The sequence below is a fragment of the Perna viridis genome, chromosome 8, assembly GCF_037379345.1.
Source record: "Perna viridis isolate PV_CMFRI_1.1 ecotype Kerala chromosome 8, ASM3737934v1, whole genome shotgun sequence".
Classification (NCBI taxonomy): domain Eukaryota; kingdom Metazoa; phylum Mollusca; class Bivalvia; order Mytilida; family Mytilidae; genus Perna; species Perna viridis.
The window spans coordinates 8576904-8603883 of NC_142452.1; the positions used below are offsets into that span (position 1 = coordinate 8576904).

At 32.1% G+C, this 26980-nt stretch overlaps 2 protein-coding genes across 4 annotated transcripts in view; one reads left to right on the forward strand and one right to left on the reverse strand.

Annotated features, from left to right (window-relative positions):
• Positions 1 to 4887, forward strand: part of LOC148609192 (uncharacterized) — a 27752-nt gene extending 22865 nt beyond the window's left edge. For all 3 annotated transcript variants that reach the window (XM_088542612.1, XM_088542613.1, XM_088542614.1), the window contains one exon: positions 508 to 4887. In XM_088542612.1, coding sequence (XP_088398738.1) covers positions 508 to 815 — 308 coding nt within the window. In that variant the 3' untranslated portion in view covers positions 816 to 4887. The remainder of the gene's footprint in view (positions 1 to 507) is intronic.
• On the reverse strand, positions 4782 to 26713 carry LOC148609193 (uncharacterized). The gene is made up of 12 exons (XM_088542611.1): positions 26226 to 26713; positions 20991 to 21953; positions 18461 to 18605; positions 16026 to 16219; positions 13709 to 13873; positions 12327 to 12383; positions 10819 to 10876; positions 9850 to 9940; positions 8732 to 8765; positions 7599 to 7702; positions 6868 to 6954; positions 4782 to 6462 (listed from the first exon to the last, which is right to left on the reverse strand). Exons 1-12 carry the CDS (start codon positions 26541 to 26543, stop codon positions 6360 to 6362), a joined length of 2319 nt encoding a protein of 772 aa, XP_088398737.1. The 5' UTR covers positions 26544 to 26713; the 3' UTR covers positions 4782 to 6359.
• Positions 26714 to 26980: the final 267 nt, after the last annotated feature.

Genomic DNA, 26980 nt, shown 5'->3' on the forward strand with positions numbered 1-26980 from the left:
ACTTGCCCAAAGTGAATAGAGATCAACATGCTGCAGTCATATCATGCTGCACTCCAAAAAGCTCATTATTTACATAATCATAGTATTAGAAGATTTTAATGTCATTTTCACTAATTTATTTGTTGGATTAGAATGAAGATAACTGTAATATATTTGATGGTTAGTTATCTTCAATCTAGATTTGATGTTTGCTAATATCTGTTTACCAGTCAACTCAATTAGTCACTGTCATATCCATGATTTACAGCTACTATACAATTATTTCCTTAATACACCAATATTAATTACACATATATTTATTCCCCCCCACTTACAGAAGGGTATAAATTGGTAGGTGTGTCTGTCCTTCCTTCTGGCTGTATGTGTGTGCTTCCTTCCATCTCCTTCCTTTTATCCCTTCTTCCTTCCATGATGCGCAGGGGTACCCATCTCTTATCCTTGGGGGAGTGGGGGCATTCATTTAGTGAGCATTGCTCACAGTTTTTCTAGTTTTATTCTTTATTACAGAGAGATTCCAGCTTTTAGACAGGATGTGTCAGGTTTCTGCCTGTGTTATAATTGTGGGAGAAGTAGGTGATGTAGAAGAAAGATGTTTATCGAGTTTCCAAGGCAGACATGTAACACATATACTGTTAGGCAAGTCTTTAACACATGAGAAAAAAATTAATCCTGTGCAGTGGCCTGATGATTCAGGTTGTTTAAGAAGTGTAAGGTGGAGAAATTTTGTGTATAGAGTACGTAAGAATTTACCCAGAGTTAGTGATGGTGCTGTAAACAACCATAAAGAACAAATGTTGACCCAAAGGATTATATAAAGGAGAATTATGTTTAACATTTTTGAAAGATATTTTGTAAATCAGTTGTTGATATGTAGATATATATTTGTTCAAAGTAACTATAAACATTGAAAATGTGAAGATAAACTTTATTGTACCCGTTTTTTTCTGATACATTGTCTTACCATTTCTGGTTGATTATATAAAGTTTAACCTTGTAGTTGCCCTTTAACTGCCTATATTGACGTATGTAAAACTGTTCTAGTTTATTATAAGACTTTTTATTGATCCTTAGAAATGGAAAATATGTGAGCAATAAGTAATTATCAAGTGATACCACTTGCAAAATTTATCAAGTTTGTTTATCTCCCTTCTCAAGCATTCATCAATTATTAGCTTGTTTCATGCACGTCTATACAGGAACATTTGCTACATATTTTTTCATTATATTTCTCAAATGTTTAGGACTAACAAAATAATTAATGAAAATCTTGTCAATGTAAATTATTCTATGATAATAGTTAGTTTTCAATAGTACCTCATAAATGTATACAAGGAGCGTGGTTTTTATATCAGTTTGAATACTAATGAGTTTTTCTGTGTTTTATTTGCAAAAAAACTTGTTTACTTGTGTAAGTCCTAAACATATAAAGACATGTGCTACAATTTTTCCTATAGATGCCTAGCCTTCATACATATTTTTATCAAATTTGTTTTGAGTGAAACATTTTACAAAGAAAACGCGTTAATACATCAAGGGTCAATATTTAACAAGGCACTGCTCTAGTCATTATTTTCTTTAAGTGTTGAAGTGTGGTAAATATTCCTGTGTCAGTAGTATATTGATGTACATTTTTGTATAGGATGTTATATAATGGGGTCATACCTTATCATATTCAGTCTGTAAACATAAAGTCTCTCAGACCATGTAGAAGGAATTAGTTATATATTGATATACTTGTTTTTATGTTTAAATGTTAAAGAGATTTTATTGTATAATTACTTTTTCAGACAGTTAAGGTTGATAATGTTAATGTTATATAAATAATTTTGGTGTGTTGAAGAATAATCAAAGAAACCATGATAATTATATTTATATTAATTTCTAGTCTCTTTTATAATTCTTTTACAAAAACATGAGTTTTTAAACCATGACATTTTATTTTTATATATTGTATTCATAAGGTAAGGGAATCATTCTTTTTGTGCCATTTTTGAGGCCAAAAATAAGTGTTTCGTTTTCTGCCTGATATAAATCACCCGATTTTTTTGGTATAAAATGTTGTAAAACTCACTTTATATGAAAAAGTAAAATGTATTGCATTATCAATATAAAAAAAACTTGTTGAATTGAGGAAGCCATCCATTTCTACAATGAATGTAATGATTTAAGAGTTTCTAATCATTTAATCGAATTTGAAGAGAGTTGTTGTCTGATAACCTGCCCTTCCAGCACAAATAAAAAGAACAATTTTACAACCTCTATTATATTCACATGGTGGTGTTTATCCTGTACTAATGTAATTAGACAAATTAATACTATTATGCTCAAGCTCACAAAGAAAATTCTACAGGAAAGTTAAGCATCGTATGTAGATGTGCATGAAAGAATATATACATGTATATATATTGTCAGAGGACTGTCAAAGGGAGATAATGTCACCTAAGAGTTTTGCACAGTACAGCTCCTCTGAGTACCCTAACTGCCCTATTCAATGCATATATAAATGTGCACATTTGGTTCAAGTAAAGGTCTTACAAACCACTTCTAATGTATCCATTACTTTACATGTGAAAAAAGTAATTTTCGAAGTTTCACTGTGAATTCCCAGGACAAATGACATCTTTAAGTTGCATACCATGGCAAAGCTTGGAAAATAAGGCTTTCAAAATCATTATGCATATGGTGTGATGATCGTAGAAATTCTTCACAAAATTTACTCGAATAAAGAATAAGGAAAATCCACATTTTTACAATTTCTGCTAACTGACAGCATGGAGGCAAATACCTCACACATGTAAATAATATTCATACACTTTTGTAGTAAATTGCATATGTGATTATAAAGTACACATTCACAACTTTGCTTTGACTACTTTTGATCAGAATACACACAAATAATGCACTTACAATGCATAGCTCTAGGTTCAGTGTGTTTCAGGCACTACATAGAGGGTGGCCATTTGATCCGGAGGTGGTTTGCGAGACCTAACTTAGTAAAACCTTGTTGGACAATATTCCTTTGTAGTGAATTTGGATATGAAATAGAAATACTGTGAGCTAGCTCACAATGAGAATACTCTGTGCTTCAAATGGAGTTCAATGTTAATTCAGAAAACCCTTAATTTGGATTATCTCCCTTTAGAGTCCTTTGATAATGATTACATTCCTTCATGCACATGTATATATGCATTGAATTGGGCAGTTTGGGTACTCAGAGGAGCTGTACTGTGCAAAACTCTTCAGTGACATTATCTCCCTTTGACAGTCATCTGACAATATATATACATGTATATATTCCTTCATGCACATCTACATACGATGCTTAACTTTCCTTTAGAGTTTCATAAAAAATCCCTTGAGTTTTTTAGTAGTTGTGGACAGATGACAGACAAGGTGATCTTTTTACACTTCATTACTGTTTTATTGCTCATGTTAGTATACAACCACAAATTATTATGGGTCAGAAAATGGTATGGTGCTGTTGTTCCTGTTATTGACATCCTTGGTTTTTGTGGGATAAATTTAGCATTAGTTTGTTGGTCTTTAAACAATTTTATAGCCACCAAAAGAAGGTTGGTAATGATTTTTAGGGTTAATTTGGAAGTAAGGGCCACAAACAAGCATTCCATAGAATTTAACTATAAAATTTTATGAAAAGTCAGACCCAGGATAATTTTTGGGTGTAAGACTCGAATCTTTTAGGAATGAAGGCCAAATAAGGGGCTAGAAAAAAAAGTTTTCCTGATGTCCAGGCAATACTTACAGAAGTTTTTTTAAAATGTACCACATGGTTCCATACCACCAGAGGAAGGCTGGGATTGATTTTTGGGGTAACCACTTAAACCATTAAGAATGAGAAGCCAAAAGGGGACCAAAAACCAGCATTTCCATGATGTCCAAACAATAACTTGATTAGATGTGAATGGAGCTTTTTTTTAAAAAAAAAATCATTTTCTTGATGTGCAGACAATAACTTCGCTATTAGTACGTGGATTTCTTTTTTGAGTAGTACCATAAGATACCATACTCCAAAAGAAAGGTTTGGATTTATTTTTTAAGTTGTGACTGGAACCACTTAAGAATTAAGGGCCAAAAATGGGCATTTCTCCTTTGGCATAAGACTTAATTGCAATCAAATTCAAAGCTGTAGCAAGCTTAAATGGTGTGTCCATACTTGCCCCAACTGTTCAGAGTTCAGTCTCTGGGGTTGCATTAAGGTGCACTCTGTGAAGCATTTAATTATTGGAGTAATTATTTAAAATTACTATAAATTCTGTGAAAAATATTAAATAATTGAATTTTTACATCAAGAATTTGCTTTTATGTAAAACTATCCCACATAAGCCAGTGTCAGTGGGGGAGAATCTCCAACATGAACTGTACCAAAGGTAAACAGGCATGTTGACTGTTAAAGTTTTTGTTCATGTTCTGCAAAATAAACTTCGGTTCGGTAATATCAATTACTTAATTTATAGTTGCTGGTTTTACCTATTAAAATTACCATTTGACCATTTTTGTAAGAAACTATAATTTCATTGATGTATGATAAACAATGGAGATGAATATTCTACAAACAATAACACTATTAGAGGAGAACTTTATTCATGTCTTTGTCTTGTATGTTAATCTTTGTCTGACATCTGGTTCATATTGGTGCTTTATTATACATCAATTATGTTTTTGAAATACTATATATCATGTATATTTAATCAAGAGATTCCAGCATAATACAAGTCTATTTTTTATATATATATATATATATATATACAAAGACAACAATATGGCTTTGTAAAACTTTATTTTTGCTGCCTTTATATTTTTTATATTTTACAATAGAGAAATTATATCCCATTCTAGTCATTTTTTGAAATAAAATTGTACAAACAATTTTTTGTCAACTTTATGTTAGACCAGCCTGATTGAATACACTCATCAGTGAACTTAATTCCAAATGCTCAAGGAGTTGGTGATAATTTGAGAAATGGCATCTTGATTAAGTTATGGTACAATGTACTTCATGTTCATTATCATGTAGAAACCCCTAAACAACATGTTAACATAATACCCATCAATGAAACATGTTAACATAGTACACATCGATTAGACATGTTAACATAATACCCATCAATGAAACATGTTAACATAGTACACATCGATGAGACATGTTAACATAATACCCATCACTGAAACATGTTAACATAGTACATATCGATTACACATGTTAACATGTGAATAATTAAGAAATAATTCATGGAGGGGTAGATCTGTACTCATTTTAACATGGGTATGGTTTATATTCTATTATTCAACACCAAGCGACAGCGAGGTGTTAAATAAGAATATAAATGCCAAACCCATGTTAAAATGAGTACAAATCTACCTCCCGAAGGAATTATTTCTTTTCTAATATGAAAAATATGGCAATTTTTTGTGACAAATATTTCCCTAGGGGTAGCCAAAATAATGGCTGCTCCATTTAACCTCCCCCATATGGAAGTTGGATTAAATTTGTATATTTATGTCATCGTATGTGTTAAATGTGTGTATTTATATAATTGATTTCAATAAGATAACCTCTCAGCCTTTAAATCATCGTGTAAACGTTTTTAAATGAGTGTTTTGTCTAGAAGTAACAGCAAAAAAAAAGAGACAGTGCGCAGGTGCTAAAGGTGGGGTTGTACCGACATATACTGTTTGACGATATGAAGACGTCATATTAGAAATATCAATGATACATGTTAACATAATAAATATCAATGACATATGTTAATATGTTGATTATCAATGAAACATGTTAACATGATAAAACTTGTGTTTCTTAACACTACATAACAATTCCAGAGTATCTCTCATCTAAACTACAGTAAATTTTGAGATAATTGCATGTATTTATTAGTGCATTTTTTTTTCATTTTAGATCAAATTTTGTTAGAAATTTGTGATTTCAAAAACACTGCAAACATTTCTATACATTACCCTTAATAAAAAAATTACCGGAGATAAGGCTGAACAGACAATATAGAAGAAAAAACATCTACAGAATCCAAGTGCCAACAAAATGATCAGAGCATATTAAATTAAGTTTTGATAAGACATTTGACCCTAAATCTATATTCTATATATATCACTACATTTATATTTCTAAATCACAATATTTGTTAACTACAACCACCAAGTAGAAATGTATACCAGATGCTGAATCGTGCCTGGTTTAAGGAGACAATATCTCACTAACATTACATTACTATCATTTTGTATCAATTACATGTAAATTGTGTGAGCACAATACAATTCTGAATCTTAATCAAGGTTCATGATTTATTCATGTGGTGTTTAATATGGGTTACATGTGGACAATGTTAAATTTCATCTAACATGGCATCAGCATCAATATCAGCAGTGGATGATGCATTCCCTGATGGCACTTTGGATTTCCTGGCACTGGATGGTCTTTCTGATATACTACAAAAAATAATGGTATAAGTCATCACTAACTCTGAATGCTTCATTACTTCCGTTTTTTCCCCATTTCTCACCTTTAAAAAAAGTTATAATTGAAGGATTATTAGAATATATGTGATTATTTAAAATAAACTGTTATCACAAAGATAAGTCTTGCCTGTTTGATATTATCAATGTAATGGTGTGTTTGTTAAATATTATTTTTTGTGTTGCTTTCATATTTTGTATACACTGCACATCAAATACCATTGACCTAGCATGAGGGGTTCATGTTGAAATGAACTTATCAGAAAACTTAACATTAAACTTTTACACTGAAGTCGTAATAAGTTCATGCGTTTCCCGTATTTTATTTATCATCCCTGGCCTATTAACAGACATCAATAACATATACCAATGACATACCTTGAGTTAGAGTCTTTAGAGGATACTTTAGGTAAAACTGGTTTAGAATTTGGAGTTCTTCTGGTTGTCTCTCTAGTGCGCTTTGGTCTATAAATAACAAATAATAAGGTTAATTCTATCAACAGAGACTACTTAGCATATAACTATTTTCAATCTGTTAACGACAAATAATTCAGCTGCTAGTACCTTGATTTGAGTTACAATGGCCTGATATTTTATATAGCCATGCAACCTTGGTTTTGCTTTGAACAGAAAAAAGAGTTTTATTTGGAAATTTGAAGTCCTCACAGAATCAAGGAACTGTACCAACTGGCAATAAATAATTTTACATCGAAGAGCAGAAACATAGACTCCATAGTCGTAATACAACTGAACAACATCAGATACTGGTATTCAAACATGCAAGAGAGTCTAATTTTCCATGGGATGGCATAAAACTTAGCGATGCCGCACAGTTCCTGTCATAATCTTGGATGTGGGGATTAGTCTATAACAGAGATGTTTGCACAATCAAATTGGACATGTTTATGAAACTGACCATGTCATAGTAGGATATACTTGTTTATAATTTCCAAGACATGAACTGACGTCACAATATAATCAGACCTGTTGTGAAATTGGACACCTTTGTGGAACCTGACATGAATCTCATCTTACATATTTATACCTATCTATCTATATATCTATCTATCTATCTATGTATCTATTTATCTACATGATTTATGAATTACCTAGCTACAACTGTATGTTTGTCACCATCACTGCCATCATCAAGTACCAGAGAATCTTCATCTACAGACACATTAGTCTTTAATCTTTTTACCTTCTGTGTGGGCTAGGGAGTAAAAATAATATAAAGTAAGGATATCAATGAGATAATGTGTTCACCTGACATTGGCACATAACAGAAAACCAAGCCAAATATTGAATACCTTTTCATAAAAAGAAAACCATGCCTAATAATGAATACCTTGTCATAAAAAGAAAACCATGCCCAATAATGAATACCTTGTCATAAAAAGAAAACCGTGCCCACTAACGAATCCACTATCATCCCTTGATACATTTTAATCCATTATCTGGGAAATATATTCACAGGATACGAGGATCTAAGACAAGTTGAAAATCTAAGTAGTAATAACTGTATCAATGCTACATTGAGTGGAACGAGACAAAGACTGTCAAATGTTGATACACCCTCTTATTAGTAAATAATAATGCTTTAAATTTTTCATCCTTTGAAATTCTCTAAGCTGGAAAGGTCAAATTTATAATATTCACTTTAGTATTTTGTTTAGATTGTATCTCTTGGCAAAGATAAGAAATATCTGAACACTGAAACTATAAAAACTATCTATAATGGGTGGATTCTCCTATTCATTGATTACTGTAGTATTGAATGGAGTGGTGGTGGCTCTAAAGGACCAGACTAGAAACAAAGATCATAAATACTTATTAATCTATAAATCTCTCAATGGGGAGGCACCAAGTTACATATCAGAAAGTTAAATTATATTTCCGGAAATAAACCTTATTCCCTTATTCACTAAGAAATGCTGAACAAGAAAACTTGATAATCTAAGAAATTAAAACTTTTTAGAGATTCATTCATAAATCCTTGCTCAGTACTTGAGAATTAAGTTACCCCAACATTTATGTAATGTATCTACTACCAACTCTTTCAAAATTAAAGAAACCAAGATATTAAAAACCAAGAATTAAAGAAATTAATTCAAACTGTAATTATGTTATGTGACAGACTTCCTGTATCTATGACATACATAAATACACTTACAGACACCCTAACATTTACATGCCCAACCCCCACAAATGAAAAGTTTTCGTCTCCTTAATCATAGCTTACTTTTTCATCATCAGTAGTGTCACCATCATCATCACTAAAAATAGTAACATGCAAATTGATAAGCGAGAGTGACTGCATAACTGTTACTCATTAAATGTTATTTTTCGTGAGCAACTTGGTGAGTGTTTTTAGAAAAGCAGAGGATGCTTACTCTAGTGGTGAACTTACTCCAGCAATGCAAGAGGTTATCTGGCAAGCTATTTTCTGACTTGGTGCCATCCTAACCTCTAGCATCTGACATGTTGAAAGCCACCGCAAATGTTAATTAGCTAAACGTGTTTTAAAATACTTTATGTCCTTTATTTACATAAAAGAAATTTAACCTACCGGAACTGTTAAATACCTAGAAAATATTTGTAATGAAGACAGTTGTCAAAATGACCAGCAAATTTTAAAATCTGTAATTTTATCAACAGGAATTACACACTCAAAAAGCTAAAAACCAAATATGAAGTTCATTTAAACTGCTTTTACAAAGGATTTCCAGTAGTGCTGGATTTTCTCATCAGGTAGGTCATTGTGTTTCTTAAGTTTAGTCACCTTCTCCCGTGTAATGGTAAAGAAACTGTATAAAACATTTTAAATGGAAAATAGTTTACTATAATTCTGCCGATTTCAAGAAACGGCAGAATGAGCGTTATGCAATATGGCATTCGGAAGTAAGAGGTTGGGGTATGGAGGAACAGAATTCCAACCTCTTATGTTGTAGGAGTAGTGGGGAACTTAGTCAATGGTGCTGTGTACATTTTATTTTAGTTATTACATGTACTTCGTTGTGCATGTCTATTTTCTGGTTATTGTTCTTGCATATTCTAATCTTGGTTTCCTTGATTTCCCTTTAAAGTAAATATCTGAACCATGTATAAACACTCCAAACCATTAGTGACATTGTTAGAAGTAGAATTTGTCAGAAATTTAAAGGTTTTTGTCACTTAAATGCACTTTATATATCTGTGCTGTGTAAAAGAGAAGACATTTTAAGTTGTATAACTTGGGCCAGAGCCAAATGTCAATATTATTTTTCCTATAAAAATAGTTTAAAACAATAAAGCGTAATTTTCTGAGTTCACAGAAATCAATGAAAAATTAAAATGTAACAATGTGACAATTAAACAAACCTATGAGTAATTGGTATAGTGGACCTTTTTCTACTTTGTGAGACATCAGAAGAAGGTCCTGGTCCTGTATTGCTATGGTCTACAGCTATACCTGTGAAAAATGATATGGACAAAGTTTTAGACTAATAGGTTCTGTCATTTAAGTCAAAATCAAATTACGACTTCATTGCCACTCAAGCTTCGATTTGTGCAAGTTTCTTTGAAATCCATTGTAAAAAGTACATAAATGCACAGAAAAAGCAAATGTTGACTGAAGGCTGAAATCTATAGTTTCTCTATAATCAACTACCCAGTACACTGAAAACACTTGTCTTTTTGTCACATGAAAGATTATCTCACATGATTTTAGACAAATTAAATGAATATCACCCTTCGTATAATGGGATTATTCTAAAAAGAACAGCATAAGAAAAAATGTTAGCAACAACAGCTTTCAAATTAAGTTTACATCAACACACTGTAAATGGATTACCATGTTGATTCTACAAGGGAAATCAAGGGAATTAGAATCTGACTTGTAATCAAAGGGAAATCAAGGGAACCAGAATCTGACTTGTAATCAAAGGGAAATCAAGGGAACCAGAATCTGACTTGTAATCAAAGGGATATCAAGGGAACCAGAATCTGACTTGTAATCAAAAGAACATAATCATGGGATAATGACAAGACAAAGAAAACAGACACAGTCAACACTGAAGATGAAGTAGCATGCACATACTTAGAAACAAAAGTAAATGAGCAGTCTGCACTCCACTAAAAACTAGGAGCATTGACCAGGTGCACTGGTAAGGTAAGCGTCCTGTGCTTTTCTAATAACACCTGCCAAGTAACTCATAAAATTCAGAGGAATGTTACTAGGGTTAGGTAATACTGACTTCTAGTGTTGAGGTGGATGATACATCCCTTACTCATTAAAACCTTCCCTCATTCCTAGTCTTTACTTTATCATATAGTAGATAATGCACTAACCTACTGACTCTTTTAAGTCTCTTATCTTCTCTTTTTTACTGTTTAGAATTGCAGCAAACTGTAAATACATAAAGAACAAGCCAGTTAAAAAGTTTCATGCAATTTACATTACATTTTACAGTAGATATTGTTGACTTGCTGGTGGAACCTTGCAGTACAATGACATACAGATATATATACATGTACAGAAGCCAGAAAAATCTTTCTATTTGGCCCCTTCTTAGCTTGTAAGTAAAAATTAAATGTGATTTGCCATTAGTCATTTCATTGGTTGGGTCTCTTTGGGCAACATATTGGTACTGTGACATCATTAATGTTGATTGGACTGCAGCCCATGACTTGAATAGTCTTAAACAAAATAATGTTTTAAGGACCAAATCTGAATTTGGACTGAAATCATTTAGAAATAAAATTGTATAGATAGTTTCTAATTTTTGACCGATATATGCATGATAACCTACTTAAGGAGAATTTGTGCTTGTTCATAATTCACTTTACAGTTCATGAAGTGTAAAATGCCCAAAAGTTGATTACATAAAATAACTTTAACAAAAATTAAAAACATTCCTTAACTAAATAGTTTATGTCAAAACCCCAATCTTAGCCTCTTAGTTTTGTGGTACGGAACCTTCAGGTACTTTTATTTGAGTAATAAGTCAAATTTGATTACATGATAATTTTGCCCCCTTTTGTTTATTCCTAAACAATTAGGGCAATAACCCTAAATATTGTTTTAACCATTTAAGGAATGACTTAAATTTTTTTGGTCTATGAAGAAATAACCTCAATCAAGTGATGCACACTAAATATCATGCGTATCAGGTTATTTTCAAGTGTACACCACAGGTATTGAGGTTATTTTAAATAGACCGAAACAATATAACAGTCATTCCTTATAATTTAAAAGTATCAAAATTCAACTAGTAAATCATTAAAATAGTTTTAAGATGTCACATTTATTACAAAATTTGTTCTATGAGATGATGGACGAAATTTTTTATCCAATCAGAATCCCTGTTACCTCTGAAATTAAATAACTCTTTAATGGTAGGAAACCTTGTTCTAAAATTCAATCAAAAATCCACCAACTACCACTGGAGTTGTTTCACAGAAGCCAAGTGTCCACTGAAGACAATGATACTTGTGATAACCCCATACAATAAAAAACATTTCTAGATATAAACATATTCTTTTTACAAACCATAAAAAATGTTATCAAATAGTTAATATATTTCTTACTGTACTAAAACCAATTTATAAGAAATATGACTTCTTGAGTCAAAATTTTGTGACATCATGTAGATTAGATCTATTAAATGACTAACCTCTTGAAATGAATATTTTTCATTATTAATGTGAAAAAATTGAAAAATGAAACCATGTCAGGTAAAAATGTGAGCAATTAATTAAAGAAGCCTCTTCTGGGGCAGATACATGTAATTAGCAAGTAAATGATCTATAGAAATGATGGTTTTCGTTATTGTTTTATAAATATACTTTGGACATACCTTTGAGTACAGTTCTCTTTCTAAATCCTCTTTAGCTACTACACACTTCTCTAATCTCTTTAAAGACAAAAGTAACAAAGTTGTAAAAAAGTTACTTGAGACAAAGCACTAGAGTAATGCAATGAATAATGGATTACGCCATGTGAAATTGTTCTGGTCTGTTTTTTTAAGTACATCACAACTGCACTAGAGTAAAGATTTTTGTTTTGGTTACTTTCTGATGGAAATACTAAATTGAATATTAATTGGTTATTACACCTTTTTCACACTAAAGAGACAAGAAAATTCCTATTTTTAGCTGTGCAAGATTTCTTTATCTTACCCATGGGTTGAGACAGAACATGTGGCCTTTCCCATAAAAAATGTGACACAATTATATAAAGAGTAAGTAAACAATTATATCCTTCCAATATGTATTTAAAAATTCTATAAATTTTAGTAAGAATAGACAGATATTGATTATTTCCAGCAGTTTGCTTATCCAGTAACTGTTCTAAAGTAACCAACATTTTACACCTGCTTGTGACATATCACTGGCCACATTGAAATGTCAGATCAGCTGTATAATGTGGGTCATTTTACACCTGCTTGTGACATATCACTGGCCACATTGAAATGTCAGATCAGCTGTATAATGTGGGTCATTTTACACCTGCTTGTGACATATCACTGGCCACATTGAAATGTCAGATCAGCTGTATAATGTGGGTCATTTTGAGTTAAATCAGAAAACAAACTCATAGTGATAAAAAGAATCAAACACCAGTTTCACTCATGCAAATTTGAGATTCTCCCATCCTACACTCTCACAGGTGTTTAATTCTTAATAGCTCAAGTGTGTAATATAGTCTTAATGAAAAAATTACCTCTCACAGTGTCTGTCCATAGTGCAATTTGAACATGTTTAAAGTTGTAAAACTTTCCAGTAAATCACCTTTAAATCATATTAGTTGGCAGATATGCACTTCTACACTCACAATAATCTGTGCTTAATATGTACATACAATTATTTATAATTAAACCCTTAATAATTCAAACCTTTATAAACAGCATATCAATGTGTATTGTCACCCACAAGTAATTGTTAAAAGGAAGATTATTCTTCTTTTACACTTTTAACAAAATTTGATATTTTTTTTATACTACACATATTTTCATAACACTTTTTTCAGCAACTTTACATCACACCAATAGAAATTTCATATACAACTTTCGTATCAGGTCCCATATTGTGGGATGTGATTTCAAGTCTGTTACTTTTACTTCCTGTTTACCAACTTGGTATATTTTTCAAGTTTATGGCAACCTGGCCATTTCTATCTTTGACCCACTTTAAAAAAAACATTTCTGTCACTCAAGAATGAAAAACTGAATTTACTTACTTTTAATGCATTAATCCTTTCCTGAGATAACCTACTGTTGTCAGTTTTCAGCATGTCAATCTCTGCTTTCTGAGATTTAGCACACTCTATACAGTGGTCTAATACTTCACTGATCATGTTACCTGGCATGGCTGATCGATGTAGAACAACTTTACCAAGCTGAAACTGTACATAGTATAATAATATTAGAGCATGTAATTTAATTGTTAAATAATTTCCAATTGATATTAATTAAGAATAAACTAGAGGCTCATAAAAAACTAAATCTCGCATCTAAAATTCAAAACTGGCTTATTCAGGCTACATCATCTGATCAATTCATTTTTGTGGTTCCTCCTAAAATCATTCCTGCCAAGATTAGCAGTTATAAATAAGTGTATTTCTCCACATGGATTGAATGACTTGGACCTATGATCAAGGTGGGCTAAAATCCTTAACAATTTTCAAAAATATGTTTCAGCTAACTGATAGAGCTCTTTCTTGAGTTCCCTGAGGTATTGTCAGTGTCATAAGTATATGTAAGTCTCTGATTCCCTAGTGTTTTCATTAATTTTAACCATATGTCTTTGAACAATATCTGTAAGAGCAAAATAATAAAAGTAAAAAAAAAAAGGTTGTAAAACAAAATTGTTTGTACATTTATTCATTGAAATATGACAATGCTGATATTTATTTTGGACAAAACTGGATAAGCATTTATGAACAAAAGCCTCCCAGGAGCCTGAATCGCTCACCTATTTGAATTCTGTCTTTCAAGGGCAATAAATTTAACAAGAAGTTGTCCACAATTTTGACTCAAGAAGACTTTGGTAGGACTTTTCATAAGGATCATTTCAGCAATAGAAATTTTCTTTCTATCTATCATAGATTTCAAGATAATGGCTGAAAAATGTAAAAATCAAAAACTCATTTTTCCCCTTTCAACGGCAATAACTCTTATAAGGAGTCGCCTGACAACTTTTATGCCTGAAGACTTTTGTAGTCCTTAAAATTAGAATCATTTCAGCTATTGATAGAATTTGGCTAAACCTAACGATTTTGGAGATATACATGAAAAATTACTGTCTGACCTCTATGTTCTGCTTTTAGTAACGGTGGCCATGTTTTTCCATGAATCAAAAATCCCCACTCCATTTCTATGCAGGATAACACCAGGAACATTCATACCAAGTTTGGTTCCAATTGGTCAAGTAGTTTCAGAGGAGAAGGGTTTAGAAAAATTGTTAACGACAATGGACGATGACAATAGACGACTACAATGGATGCCTAGTGATGGCAATAGTTCACATGGCCTTCGGCCAGGTGAGCTAAAAACTTCACTTCTTGGAAAATCAAGTTTTTTGAGTGTCAAATCTACAAAACCCATGAATAGTGCTTTGTGATCTGAAAGTTTTGTATGGTAGTTTTTTTACAGTATAAAGATAGAAATTATTAACTCTGGTCATTGACCTTTTGTAGGCACCTCGTATGAGACAGGGCATTTTCTGACTTTTAGACAAAACAGGACAGCAATTCATAGTACTTTTAAATATGAGAAACCTGCCATTTGAAATGTCAACTAAAGAAATATTTGCTCTTTTACTACATGAATCAAATTGTTTTTGTTTTGACATGTGATGAATGGGAATTTTCCTGATTTCCATTTGTACGTTACTAATTTTGGTTACATTACATACAAAGTTTAAGTCAGCCACACAAAGCTTACCTAATTTGACATCTCTACCATATTACTTCGCCTATTGTTCTTAGACAGGTAATTAAATGTAGGATATTTTAGCACCATCTTGTTTTCATTGTTCCTGTGATCAATTTACTTTGGCACAGTTTTAAATTCGCTATCTTTCCCCAATTTATGGTATAATGTTCTTTGAGAGAAAAATATTCATGAAAGTTTTATTTTCTTGATACAGCTCTTACCATGAACAAAATGAAAATAAAACTGCCATGGCTTACAGTAAACATTTAATACATGTAAAAAGAGGCAGAAAATATTATATAAGAATAATTGCTTTTATTGCGCATGTCATAAAAAACTTATCTCAGTAGATAATAGAACTACTTTTATTGATCACTGCCTTTTTTCTATGTACATCTAAAATAAAATATAAATAAAATAAGAGAAACATATAAACAGTAATTACATAAATTGAACGTATCATCAGTGTGTAAAAGCAATGACCAGGGGCACACTTTGGACATGAAGTGCTAGTGCTTTTTACTGCTGAAAATGGGTAATGGTCCACACTCTAATACACTGATGAAACATCAAAAATATAACATTCAATTATTAAACAACAGAGAAGCTAGTTATACTAACAGTTATATCTTCTACGGGGACATGTTTTTTCCACACCAGCTCCACTTCATCATCATCTAGTTTTCTGATTATCTGATAGTTAAATTTGATATCATATGTCTCATTGTTGGTTAAAGCCTGTAGAGTCTGTCTGGTAAATGTTCCCAAGTCCATCTTTATCTTAAGCCTCATAGTATCTAAATCATCTGCTAATACTGAAATTTGCAGGACAAAGACTTAAACATCAACAGGATGGAAAAAACTTAAACTAGCATAAGATCATCAAAGGGGTTATGGCAATTAATTTGAATAGCAGTCTGCATAAAAATCAGACAAGAGGTGATTCACATGCATTTCAAAAACCCACCATATTCACATTTATTTCTTATTCAGAAAAAAAAATTACGGATCACATAACCAGCCTTAGCTAGTCACTTAGTATTTTTGCTTCCTTCATATATAAATTATATAGATTGTACGTTGAAAATGTTGGCACTTTGCAAGAGTTATTGTTCTTGATGTGGTTGATGTAAGTTGGAGATGAATATAGGATATTAAAAAATTTTATCATTACTTTTCACATATTTATCACTAGTTTGTGCAAATAACAAACACAAACCTAAAATTTTGTCACTTCATTTTGTATTTCGCACTCATTTTCATGCATTGGCACAGTCTGAATTTTATACTGATTGGTATTTAATCTTTATGTTCCATATGAACTAATAATGTGTATTGAGCTTATGTTCTATTTACATGTATGTTAAATTACTCCAATAATTTACATACACACCTACATGTAGGACTCTTTACATATTTTTTGTATAGCAACTTTGTACTTGGAAAATATTTTTCGGAATTTTGTGCCAAACACTCAAGTTCTCAAGTTACGGCACAATCTTAAAGACTAATGCCAGTCATGATCAGGCTCAAGAGATTAAATAAAACAGTTGAACATCTGGAGCGATGAAATGTCTAAAATGCTTTGCAGGATGCAGCTTGATATGAGATTTGGGTAAGTATGAACATACCATTTAAACTTGATCAGCATTGATATTTTTATTGCGATTAGACATTTGACACAGGATAAAAATTTGAACAAAATCAAAGAAGTCACTTTTTTACATTTAATTCCTATATAATTCCACTTACAACCTCCAAAATCAATCACAACCTTCCTTTTCAGGTATGGCACCTTGTGTTACAATTTCAAAAAGATCCATTCCTCTTTATTCAAGATATCATCCAGATATAAGTAAAAATGCTTGTTTATGCTCCTTTGTGGTGCCTAATTCTTACTCAGCTCATGTCCAAACCCCAAAAATCAATTATAGTCTTTATTTAGTGATATGGCACGTTGTAGTACAACTTAAAAGATATTCATTCACATTTATTTAAATTATTGTCTGTACATCAGAAAAATTTTTGCCCCCTTTTTTGGCCCCTAATACCTAATTGGTTCAAGTCATACCCCATGAAAATTAATCTAAGCCTTCCTTTGGTTGTTTAAAATCTCATGATACAATTACAAAGAGATTCATACATAAATAGTCAGTTTATTGTCTAGACATAAGAAAAATGCTAATTTAAGGCCCTTTTTGGCTTTAATTGCATATGTCCAAGAACCATCAAAATTCAGATGTACAGTCAAACCGTTAAATGGTTAGCAAACACATAAGACAAATGGTCTTTATACAGTGTTTTCCCCAGGTCCTTAAAGCGCTGCATTTTACAGTGCTATCGAGTTAGAGTGCTGTGGTATTGACCTGCATACAGTGCTATCTTGCTACCTGTGCTATGAAGTTTAACATGAGGATTAAAAATCAATAATGACAGGAAGTGTGTTGTCCCCAAGGTCATTTATGGTACTTAGCTCAACAAATAGCAGTAAACACACCATTTTCTGTAGATCACCATATGACGACACAGGTGTCTGAAGCAAATCATTATTATGACATTGCCGAAAAAATTTTATTTTAATCAGTCACCCCACCTGGCCACAAAGAAATTTTAAGGAAGGTGTCAATCAGATACAAATATCTATGAACTGAACCAATCAAAACTTGACGATGGTCAAAGGTAACTCAACCCTGACCAAAATCATGTGGCCATTTATAAATAAGGGACCTACTAATGTCGTGTCATGGGTGCCGAATACAGCGCTATCCAAAAATCCTGGGGAGAACACTGTTATATAAAGTAAATTTTACATAAAATGCACTACATAGGGATATTTCAAACATGTCATTTATAATTGATTATTGTTGCTAAGTTAGGTTTGACTGTTATATTATTGTTGCTAAGTTAGATTTGACAGTTATATTATTGTTGCTAAGTTAGATTTGACTGTTATATTATTGTTGCTAAGTTAGGTTTGACTGTTATATTATTGTTGCTAAGTTAGATTTGACTGTTATATTATTGTTGCTAAGTTAGATTTGACTGTTATATTATACCTTTGCCTTTCCACACTTGTTGGTTATCTATTAGAGTTAATTTGAAGCCAGACTTTCCATCATCCTGGTAATCTGTCAGAAGGTAACATGTCTTCCCTTGCTTCCCATCCTGAACATCAAACTTCACAAACGACTTCATTGGAACCTGGAGCAATGGAAAAAAATGTTTTCAAGTTAAGTATTTTTTTTGTCAGTTTCGGGTCAACTGTATTTGCTGTGCATACATTTTGTATTTATTGTAATGCAAATTGCAAACACAGTTTGAAATAAAACTACATGAATGAGCATTCTTTCTTATTTTTTAACACCAAATTTAAAAAGATGAAGTCAAAAACATTTTGTGTGTTTCCAATTATTGGTACACTTTTGAAAAAAATAGGATAGACAGGGTTTTTTTTTTCATTGAGTCTTTGGAAGAAACATTCTGACTTTAGCAATGCTTATTGAAAATGACTACAAATTCTTTAGGGTTCATTATTTTAGTTGAAAAAAAAATAGCATTGGGTTAGGGTAATGGATAACATTTGTCCTAATGACAACTGTGGAATATTAATCTGGTGATCACTGATACCCCTGCTTAACTGATTCTCAAAATTGAAAAGGGGCTAACACCCCTTGCAGTGTTTCCTGGCCCCAAAGGCAAGTGAGTTTTTTTGTCAGTGAAAGTTAATTTTGACAGGAAAAAAATCAGTTTCTGAAAGGATAAGTTTGGAAAGCAAACATTGATTATGGAAAATTAATTTTCATTCTTGTCTTTGAACCGAAAATTTTCAAAAAACCTAGAACACTCATAATTCTGTTAAAATCTTTTAATTGTAGATATGTACTCTCCTATGAGTGCCTGAACTACAACAGATGTTGCTTGATCTTGAAAGGTAATAATGATGTTTGCTCAGAGATGTTGTCATGCACAGCCGTATACAGACTTTGTTTAAGGTGTGCAGATATAACTTATGTCAAGAATCAGATGAACAGAATCTTTGAAATTGTACAAGTAGTTGACTTCTGTTAACCAATTCATTTCCCCTGTGTAATTGTTTCGCTGTTTTCATGATGCTAGGCATGAAAAATAAATGAAATGCGAGGTATTTTTCAAACCTCCAAAATTGATACATGTTCATTTGAAAGAATCCCTAAAAAATTAATATGCCTGCATTCTACATTCTGGCAAGTCAACAATTGAAATTTCTCTTAAATAGCCCTGAAATTTATAAGCTAAACAGCCTCAACTACAGAAAATCACATTTACTTTTCGCAGAGTAAGGTACTAACTTGCCCAGTATTTTATATTCAACTGAATTAAAGTTTAAAAATAACTTTGTTCAGTAGTTCTTAGAAAAATGTCATCTGGAAACAAAGTATGTGTAACATGGACATACAAGTGATACATGTATGATTGACCCAGTGGACATGAAAATCACTTCATAATGACCCCAGCCAGTAAAGCAGGAGTATTAAATCAATGCAAAATTATTAATATGACCTTGACCTTGCAGTGTTTAATTCAACCAATGTAAAGTTTCAGAAATACAAGTCAATTTAAGAAACTTTATTGGTTCTCAAACCACACACTCAAGGCTATAACAAACTGATTTCTCTCTCATAGGAAGACTAAAAAATAAATAAAATAGGCACAACTTTGATCCTATTAGTATTCTTTATCTGAAAAAGGATTCTGAAGATAAAAATTTATAGAAATAATGTAGAACATATATACATTTGTGGCAGCAGAGATATTAAAAGGGCAAGATTTGAAACCAGTGGATATCAGTAATTCAATACAAATGTAAATACTGCTTAAACACAACAATTAGTATTTCACTTACGTATAAACGGTTACTGTAAACACATTTAACCTCACGATTGTTAATTTTTGAAGATCTGTCAAATTTACATATTTGTGTGTATTGATTTTTATGATTAAAACAATTACCAAGTTTACCATCGTGATCAAAATAATTTTTTGTGCGTATTTGTTCGAAACGAAAATCAATACTTCTACACAATTACATTACTACTTTTGACTAATATTTTGCTGAATATGAAGCAATATCATGATATTATTAGATGGCAATTTCTTCAATGGCCAAGTCATTGGTCTGACACTGGCTGTATTGGCCTGAGACATAGCACTGATAGTGGTTGTCTATTGTATTATCATCATACTGCTTACATTTGGGATAAAAGTACATGTACTTCAACTTGCCATTAAATGATACTAAAGAAGTAAACTAGTTGTATTTTTTTTAAATAATAACTAGTTCCAGCATCAAATCTTGCCCTTCCTCACATGTCGCCCAACTGGTGACAAAGCAAGATAATGCTATCAGTACCTCTGCAGTAGACTGACAAAAAATACAACAATAAAAACAAAGGAAAAATGTTCATTTTAACATATGTAAATATTGAGAACATGCATGCATATAAATATCAGGAATTAACCTCCAGTAGTTTAGATACATGTACATACACATATACACATCCAATCACCTAAAAAATGAATTGTATTCTTCTCAACTTCAGAATTTACCTGAGACATATTCTTATTGAGTAAGACATTAGACATCTTTTCATCCAGACTCAATGCTGTTTCTTCATCAGTATCGCTATCACTATTACTCATATAATCTGGAAATTCAGTTTCTGTTTCTTCGTTTTCTTCTTCATACTCTTCTTCGTCCTCTAAATCTTCCTCTGAAATAAAGGAGCTTCCATCTGATATAGATGTATTTTCATCAGAAATGTCGAAGCCAACCTCATCCTCATCAGTTGGATTAAAACCTGAGTTATTTATTGCAAGCTGAAGATCATCATCTCGTGACTGGCAATTAGTCAATGACAGGACATTAGTTGATTCCATATCAATTTCTTTGTTCAAAGTCTTTGCTCGGTAATTGAAAGCTTCTCCTAATTTGTGAATTGTAGCCACTGTCCTGTTATAGCCTAAACTAAGTTTTACACCACTAAGCTGATCAAATGTCTCCTTCCTAAGTCCTCCTTGCCATAATTGAATGGACAACATAGTGGGGAAAAAACTTGCTTTACGAGGATATCTACCATAAAGAAGAATGGCTAAGGCAATGCCAATGGAAGTTTTTAGGTTGATTGTTTTACGCAGCATTGAGTCTTTTTGACTTTCTCTTTGAGAAACAAGACAGCACAGAACAGACAAAGCAATTGGGGCTTCTTGTTGCATCACCTCTAAAGTTTCCTCCCATGTAAATCTGGACAAATTTTCTGCTGTACAGTCTTTAAACAATGGAAAATCTTCATTTTTTTGTAATGAATTAATTTCTCTCCAAATCAATTTACTAACAAGCCGACGAAAGTGTCTTCTAGTTCCAGGGGTTGCATTATACAAGCCTCTAAATGCAGCAGCATATTTTCTGTGCATGATGTTACAAATTATAGGATCCCATTTTGTAGGTCTTCTTACAGTCTTTTTGAAACTATTGAATGAGGGTTTTCTTTCAAAAAGTTTCCTTCTTTTTACCTATCAAGAAAAAAAAAGAAAATTTATAAGGAACCCTTTTTAGCCACATTTTAACGGATGCAACAGGAAATCAATAACATTTTTTTTTGTTTTTTTGAAAGACACTGTCATTTCCATAGAATTAGAACATATATGGATGCTGCAGACATAATGATCCATCAAAAGAGGAGAGTTTTGTACTCTATGAACAACAAGCCAACCGTGATTTCTCAATAGTTAGCTATTCTTCCTTACATGCAGAAAAGTACATGTATAATGTAAAATTCCAGCAATTCAAGCATATATGTACAATGTAAATGTAAACACAGTCTGTACTGCCTCACTAAAAAATTGCAAGCATACTTAAAAAAAAAATAAAGATTGTCTACATAGATGTAGGCAAGGATCAACCTTGGCTTTGTCAATGTCACAATTCCTACAGTAGGACACAGTGGGTTTTAAACATAAGACATTAGGGAGAGGATATACTAGTACTGTGAAAGTTCTTGAATTGGTGGATACCAATTTCCATGGATTATGGAAGAAACACAACATTGTTGAATTCATGGTTTTGAGGTTTCCTATATACTTATCAATGGGAATCTCCTTTTCCTTGGGAATCAAATTTCGTAGTCTGCTTACACATGAAAACCACAAAAATTGGTACACAATGAACAAAAGTACTTTCACAGTATTGCAATTTGTTTTCCAATAACATGGTTGTATGTGTTAACATCCTTATTGTAGTCTTTTAGGTTCAAGAAAACACATATGATGAATGACTGGCATATATGTACAACCGTACCTATTGAATAACCTGAATTGAGTAGATATACATGAAAATATTTTTTTGTAGGTTTCATAATATAGAAAATTAATCTATCAAATGATACCAAATTTGCAACTTTTGGTCATGCAATAACTCATAGAGTGGAATTTATGCAACTTTTATGGAAAATGTGAAAAGAGATCGTATTTACATGTAGATATTTTTTATAACATCTGACTATGAAAATCCCTACAAGTCATCAAAATAGCCCTAGAAGTATCAATTATGATATTCATGTACATGTACAAATGTAGTTACAAAAGTTTACAAATGTAAACAAAAATACCAAATAAGCCAATTTGTAAAGCAGTATAGCGATTCATGTACATGTGTACATACACTGCAGCACACTTTTTCACCTACATTTAAAATCATGCAAGTACAACAGCAAGTCAACATTCATGCACGTATATTAATAATATCCATTTTAATTTAATCTTTGAATTTCTAGTCTCATCCTATTCATTTTAAAAATTTATCGATCTTGAATATTATTCACATAATATTTGTAAATATCAAAAGAGAAAGTGACAAATGTAGTGTATTTGTCTGAGTACATGTACATGTAATTTTTTTAATTTCAATAATAAAGTACATGTATTTTACCTACATGTAACTATGATATTTTTACTTATTCATCAATTCATCAATTTTATTTATACTACACATTATAACAGGATCGAACACCTTTAACACTTACATGTAATATTGTTGGTATGGATGGATTTGTTTTTTAAATGTATTTAATAGTGTCTTATAAGTCTATTGAATTTCCCGCACCTATGAGTGCTACCATGATCAGTTGAGCTGTGATGTCACAAAATCAGTTTGTCAAGAGAAGATAAATAAGTAATTAATTACGGTGGCCAAAGTAAGCACAAGTTTGATTGTTTTCCCTATAATTTCATCCCAAATATACAGAAGAATAGATTGCGGTACAACATGTTAGCAATTGTTCGGCAACTTTAATGAACAGGTCAGTCTTTTTACTCAAATACACTCAAATTAACATGTAAATGTCTTAATGTACTATTTAAACCGCAGTTAAATAGATGTTCAGGGCAAATTAATCATGAATACCCAAATATTTATGTCTTATGCATTGACATCGCAGTTATAACACATAGATACAATGACGGATATGACACAAATTTCTGTACTGGATTTCAAATTTCAGCACAACTGATATTTTATTTGAAAAAAAAAGCATCTGATGTCGGTGTTTATTGCAATTCAAATTAGTCAGTCTCTATGAATTTCCATTATATCATTAGATATAACTGTTCTACTTACATGTATTTATGGTTTATGCTACCTTTTTTAAACAAAAACAATGAAAATGATAAAAATAACTGACATTCATTTTACAGATAACACCACTTGTAAACCTGGACATATATTTAACTGCCGTTATAACAGCATTTCAAGGCATTTCCATCTTAATTTGGGTGTATTTAAGTGTATTTGAGTGTATTTGAGTAAAAAGACAGACTGCTAACGAACAACTGGATTTGCAAGTAGAAGATTAGTATGTCTGTGGAAAATCTAATGGCTAATTCCGAAGAGTATTTGTGTTGTCGTTCAAAAAACTTTTTAAATATTTCTCTTTCATCATTTGTGCAATTGTAAGCTTGACAAGAGAGCATGTTTCGGAAATTAAAAAAACAGGATTGAAGAAATATCTAAGAAATATTTTTCATTTACAAATCAATAAGTAAATGTACTTGTACAATGTATCAGTACCAAACCGACTTAGTGACATCACAAGCTAATGTGAAGCTACATGTATCAGTAAAAATCAATAAAGTCTACTTATGATCCAATTGGAACTTCTCACTCAGTTTTTCTAGTTACACCAAAGAACTTATTTTTTAGTGAAGCGGAAATGGCATAGTACATTGTAGTTTAGATTAAATCTTCTTTCAGATAGAAGAGTTCTACGAGATGGCTATCCACAGATATTTCAAAGATTTCGAATTTTGTATAGCCTTGTACATTTTACAACAGCGCATTTTGCATTTTTAAGTTTTTCATTTTTGTTTACTTGGGTATGATTTTCAATAGGAGCCTAACTTAATGCAAGAGTAATCAAGGGAACCAAGGTTATAGTGGTAATCAAAAGAATGTAATCCAGGGACAAAGACCAGACATACACAACAAAGAACATAGAGTAACTAAAATCATATACAAAGTAACAAAAGCAAATGAGCAACTCGGACTCCACAAAAAACTGGGAGCATGGACAAGGTACACCGGTAGGGTAAGGATCCTCTGCTTTACTAGAAACACCTGCCGTGTTGCTCATAAAAAGTCATGTCTGGGGTAGACAAACGAGGAAAGGAAAACCATAACCCGTTAAATAAATCAGTTTTCAAGGTGCAGATGGATACACCATAACGATCTACGAGTTCATGGTGACGACCATAAAACTTCTGTAGTGATGACTTCAATCTTGTAGCAACATAATCCTGTTCCAGAAGCCTATTTGTTAAAGTTCTAGTGCGATACAAAAAGTCCAGCATTTTGTAAACATCTTCCTCTGTATATTTGGAAGATGATTTGGAATTATTTCTTACAAAGTATGAGGAATCTCTACCAAGAACTATATATTTGTATCTACATGCAGGTGTACCATCTTTTTTGGAAAAAACAATGATGTATAATGTTTTTAAGTCGGGATTTTAACCGAGTATGGGGAACAGAAGTATACAGTGTTGAAAAATCATAGGTTTTAAGGCTATTATATTCAGATAATACTCTTGAACTGATCGTCTTCAAAAGATCTTTCGAATTTTTCAGAATCCACATTGAATTAATACCATTACAGGTGTAACAAGTGTTGTGGTAGGACTGCAGACCCTCTTTGACAGTTGTGAGTATAGAAGCTAAAAGTTTTGGAAGAGGTTTGGTGGTACATTTTGAAGATCCAGCTATGAAATGTTGTTTGTATCGATTCTTGTGGAGCTTAGGAATCCAGTACATAGACGGTAAATCATGATCATCATCCTTGGTAGAGAGACCAAAAGAGGATAGCACAGATTTATGGTTTTCCACAATCTCTTCTTTGGAGAGTGCAAAGGTGGTCTTTATCTTAAAAACACAGTTGATCATTAGTACCCTCAAATGCAAGGGCAGGGGGTACATAAACCCCTAGATGTTAAAAACTAGAGAACAAACTGTAATGTACATGTAGTGAATTACTAAATGTATTCAGTGTAATACATGTACATATACATGTACACTTATACCAGTTTTCAGTGTGATTTTTATTAGTTTTCTCAGTGTGTACATTTTCATATTTTGAATCATTCGAGTCTTTATTTAGTAGTCTTACAAAAATAACTCCTTCGTGTAAAAATGTACAATTTGTAGACAACTACATGAAGCTAGGGTAGGTACATGTACATGTATTCCAGCCTGTATGAGTGTATATAGATTTTTTAAACCTACAACTAAGTACTTACCTCAGGTTTTGTTGTACTTTTGTTAGGTTTGTAATGCATCATAAAAGTTCCTGGCTTTGTTCTTTCCCAAAAGTCTTCTACAGACTTTCGATATTTGTGCATATCTGCCACCTTTCTGAAGCAAGTTGCACATAGAAACCACCCTTGTCTTACTTTAGCCACAAAAGGTAAAGCTTCAGTCGAATCAAATGAAAGGATGTCCCGCGCTGTTAGTGTTGAGTCTTTTGACACTTTAGTCTCCAGAGAATATCGGTGATAGGTTTTGCTCTTTATGTCTTTTTTGAAGAAAAAATCGCAGTTCGCACAATTTCCCCCCATCTTTCCTTGAGTTGAGGTATAATACAATTTGTATGTAGCTTGTACACCCTTTGACAGTACTAAGACTGACTTTAGTAGAAGTAAACAGGTGCATATACATGTACAAATCAAAGAATGGGGCAAGACTGCCAAGAGATTTTTACCTCGCAATGAGCAAAATAGGGGAGTTGTAATTCAGGGAAAAGGAACGTATTGCTATAGGTGTTGATCGGAACTACTCGGACATTTTCCGAACGTTGGTAAAAATAGAGCAGAAAAGTCCAGACGTCATATAATAGTGAATAATCAACGTTTAATGACTTTTTAAATGTAAATTATAGTTAAATATGTCTATTGAAATATTTTTCATCACATATATTTTGGTTTGCTGGTTCCAGCAAAGAGTTAAATATATATATAAATCCTTGGTTCCAGTCACTGAAAATATGACTGTGGGG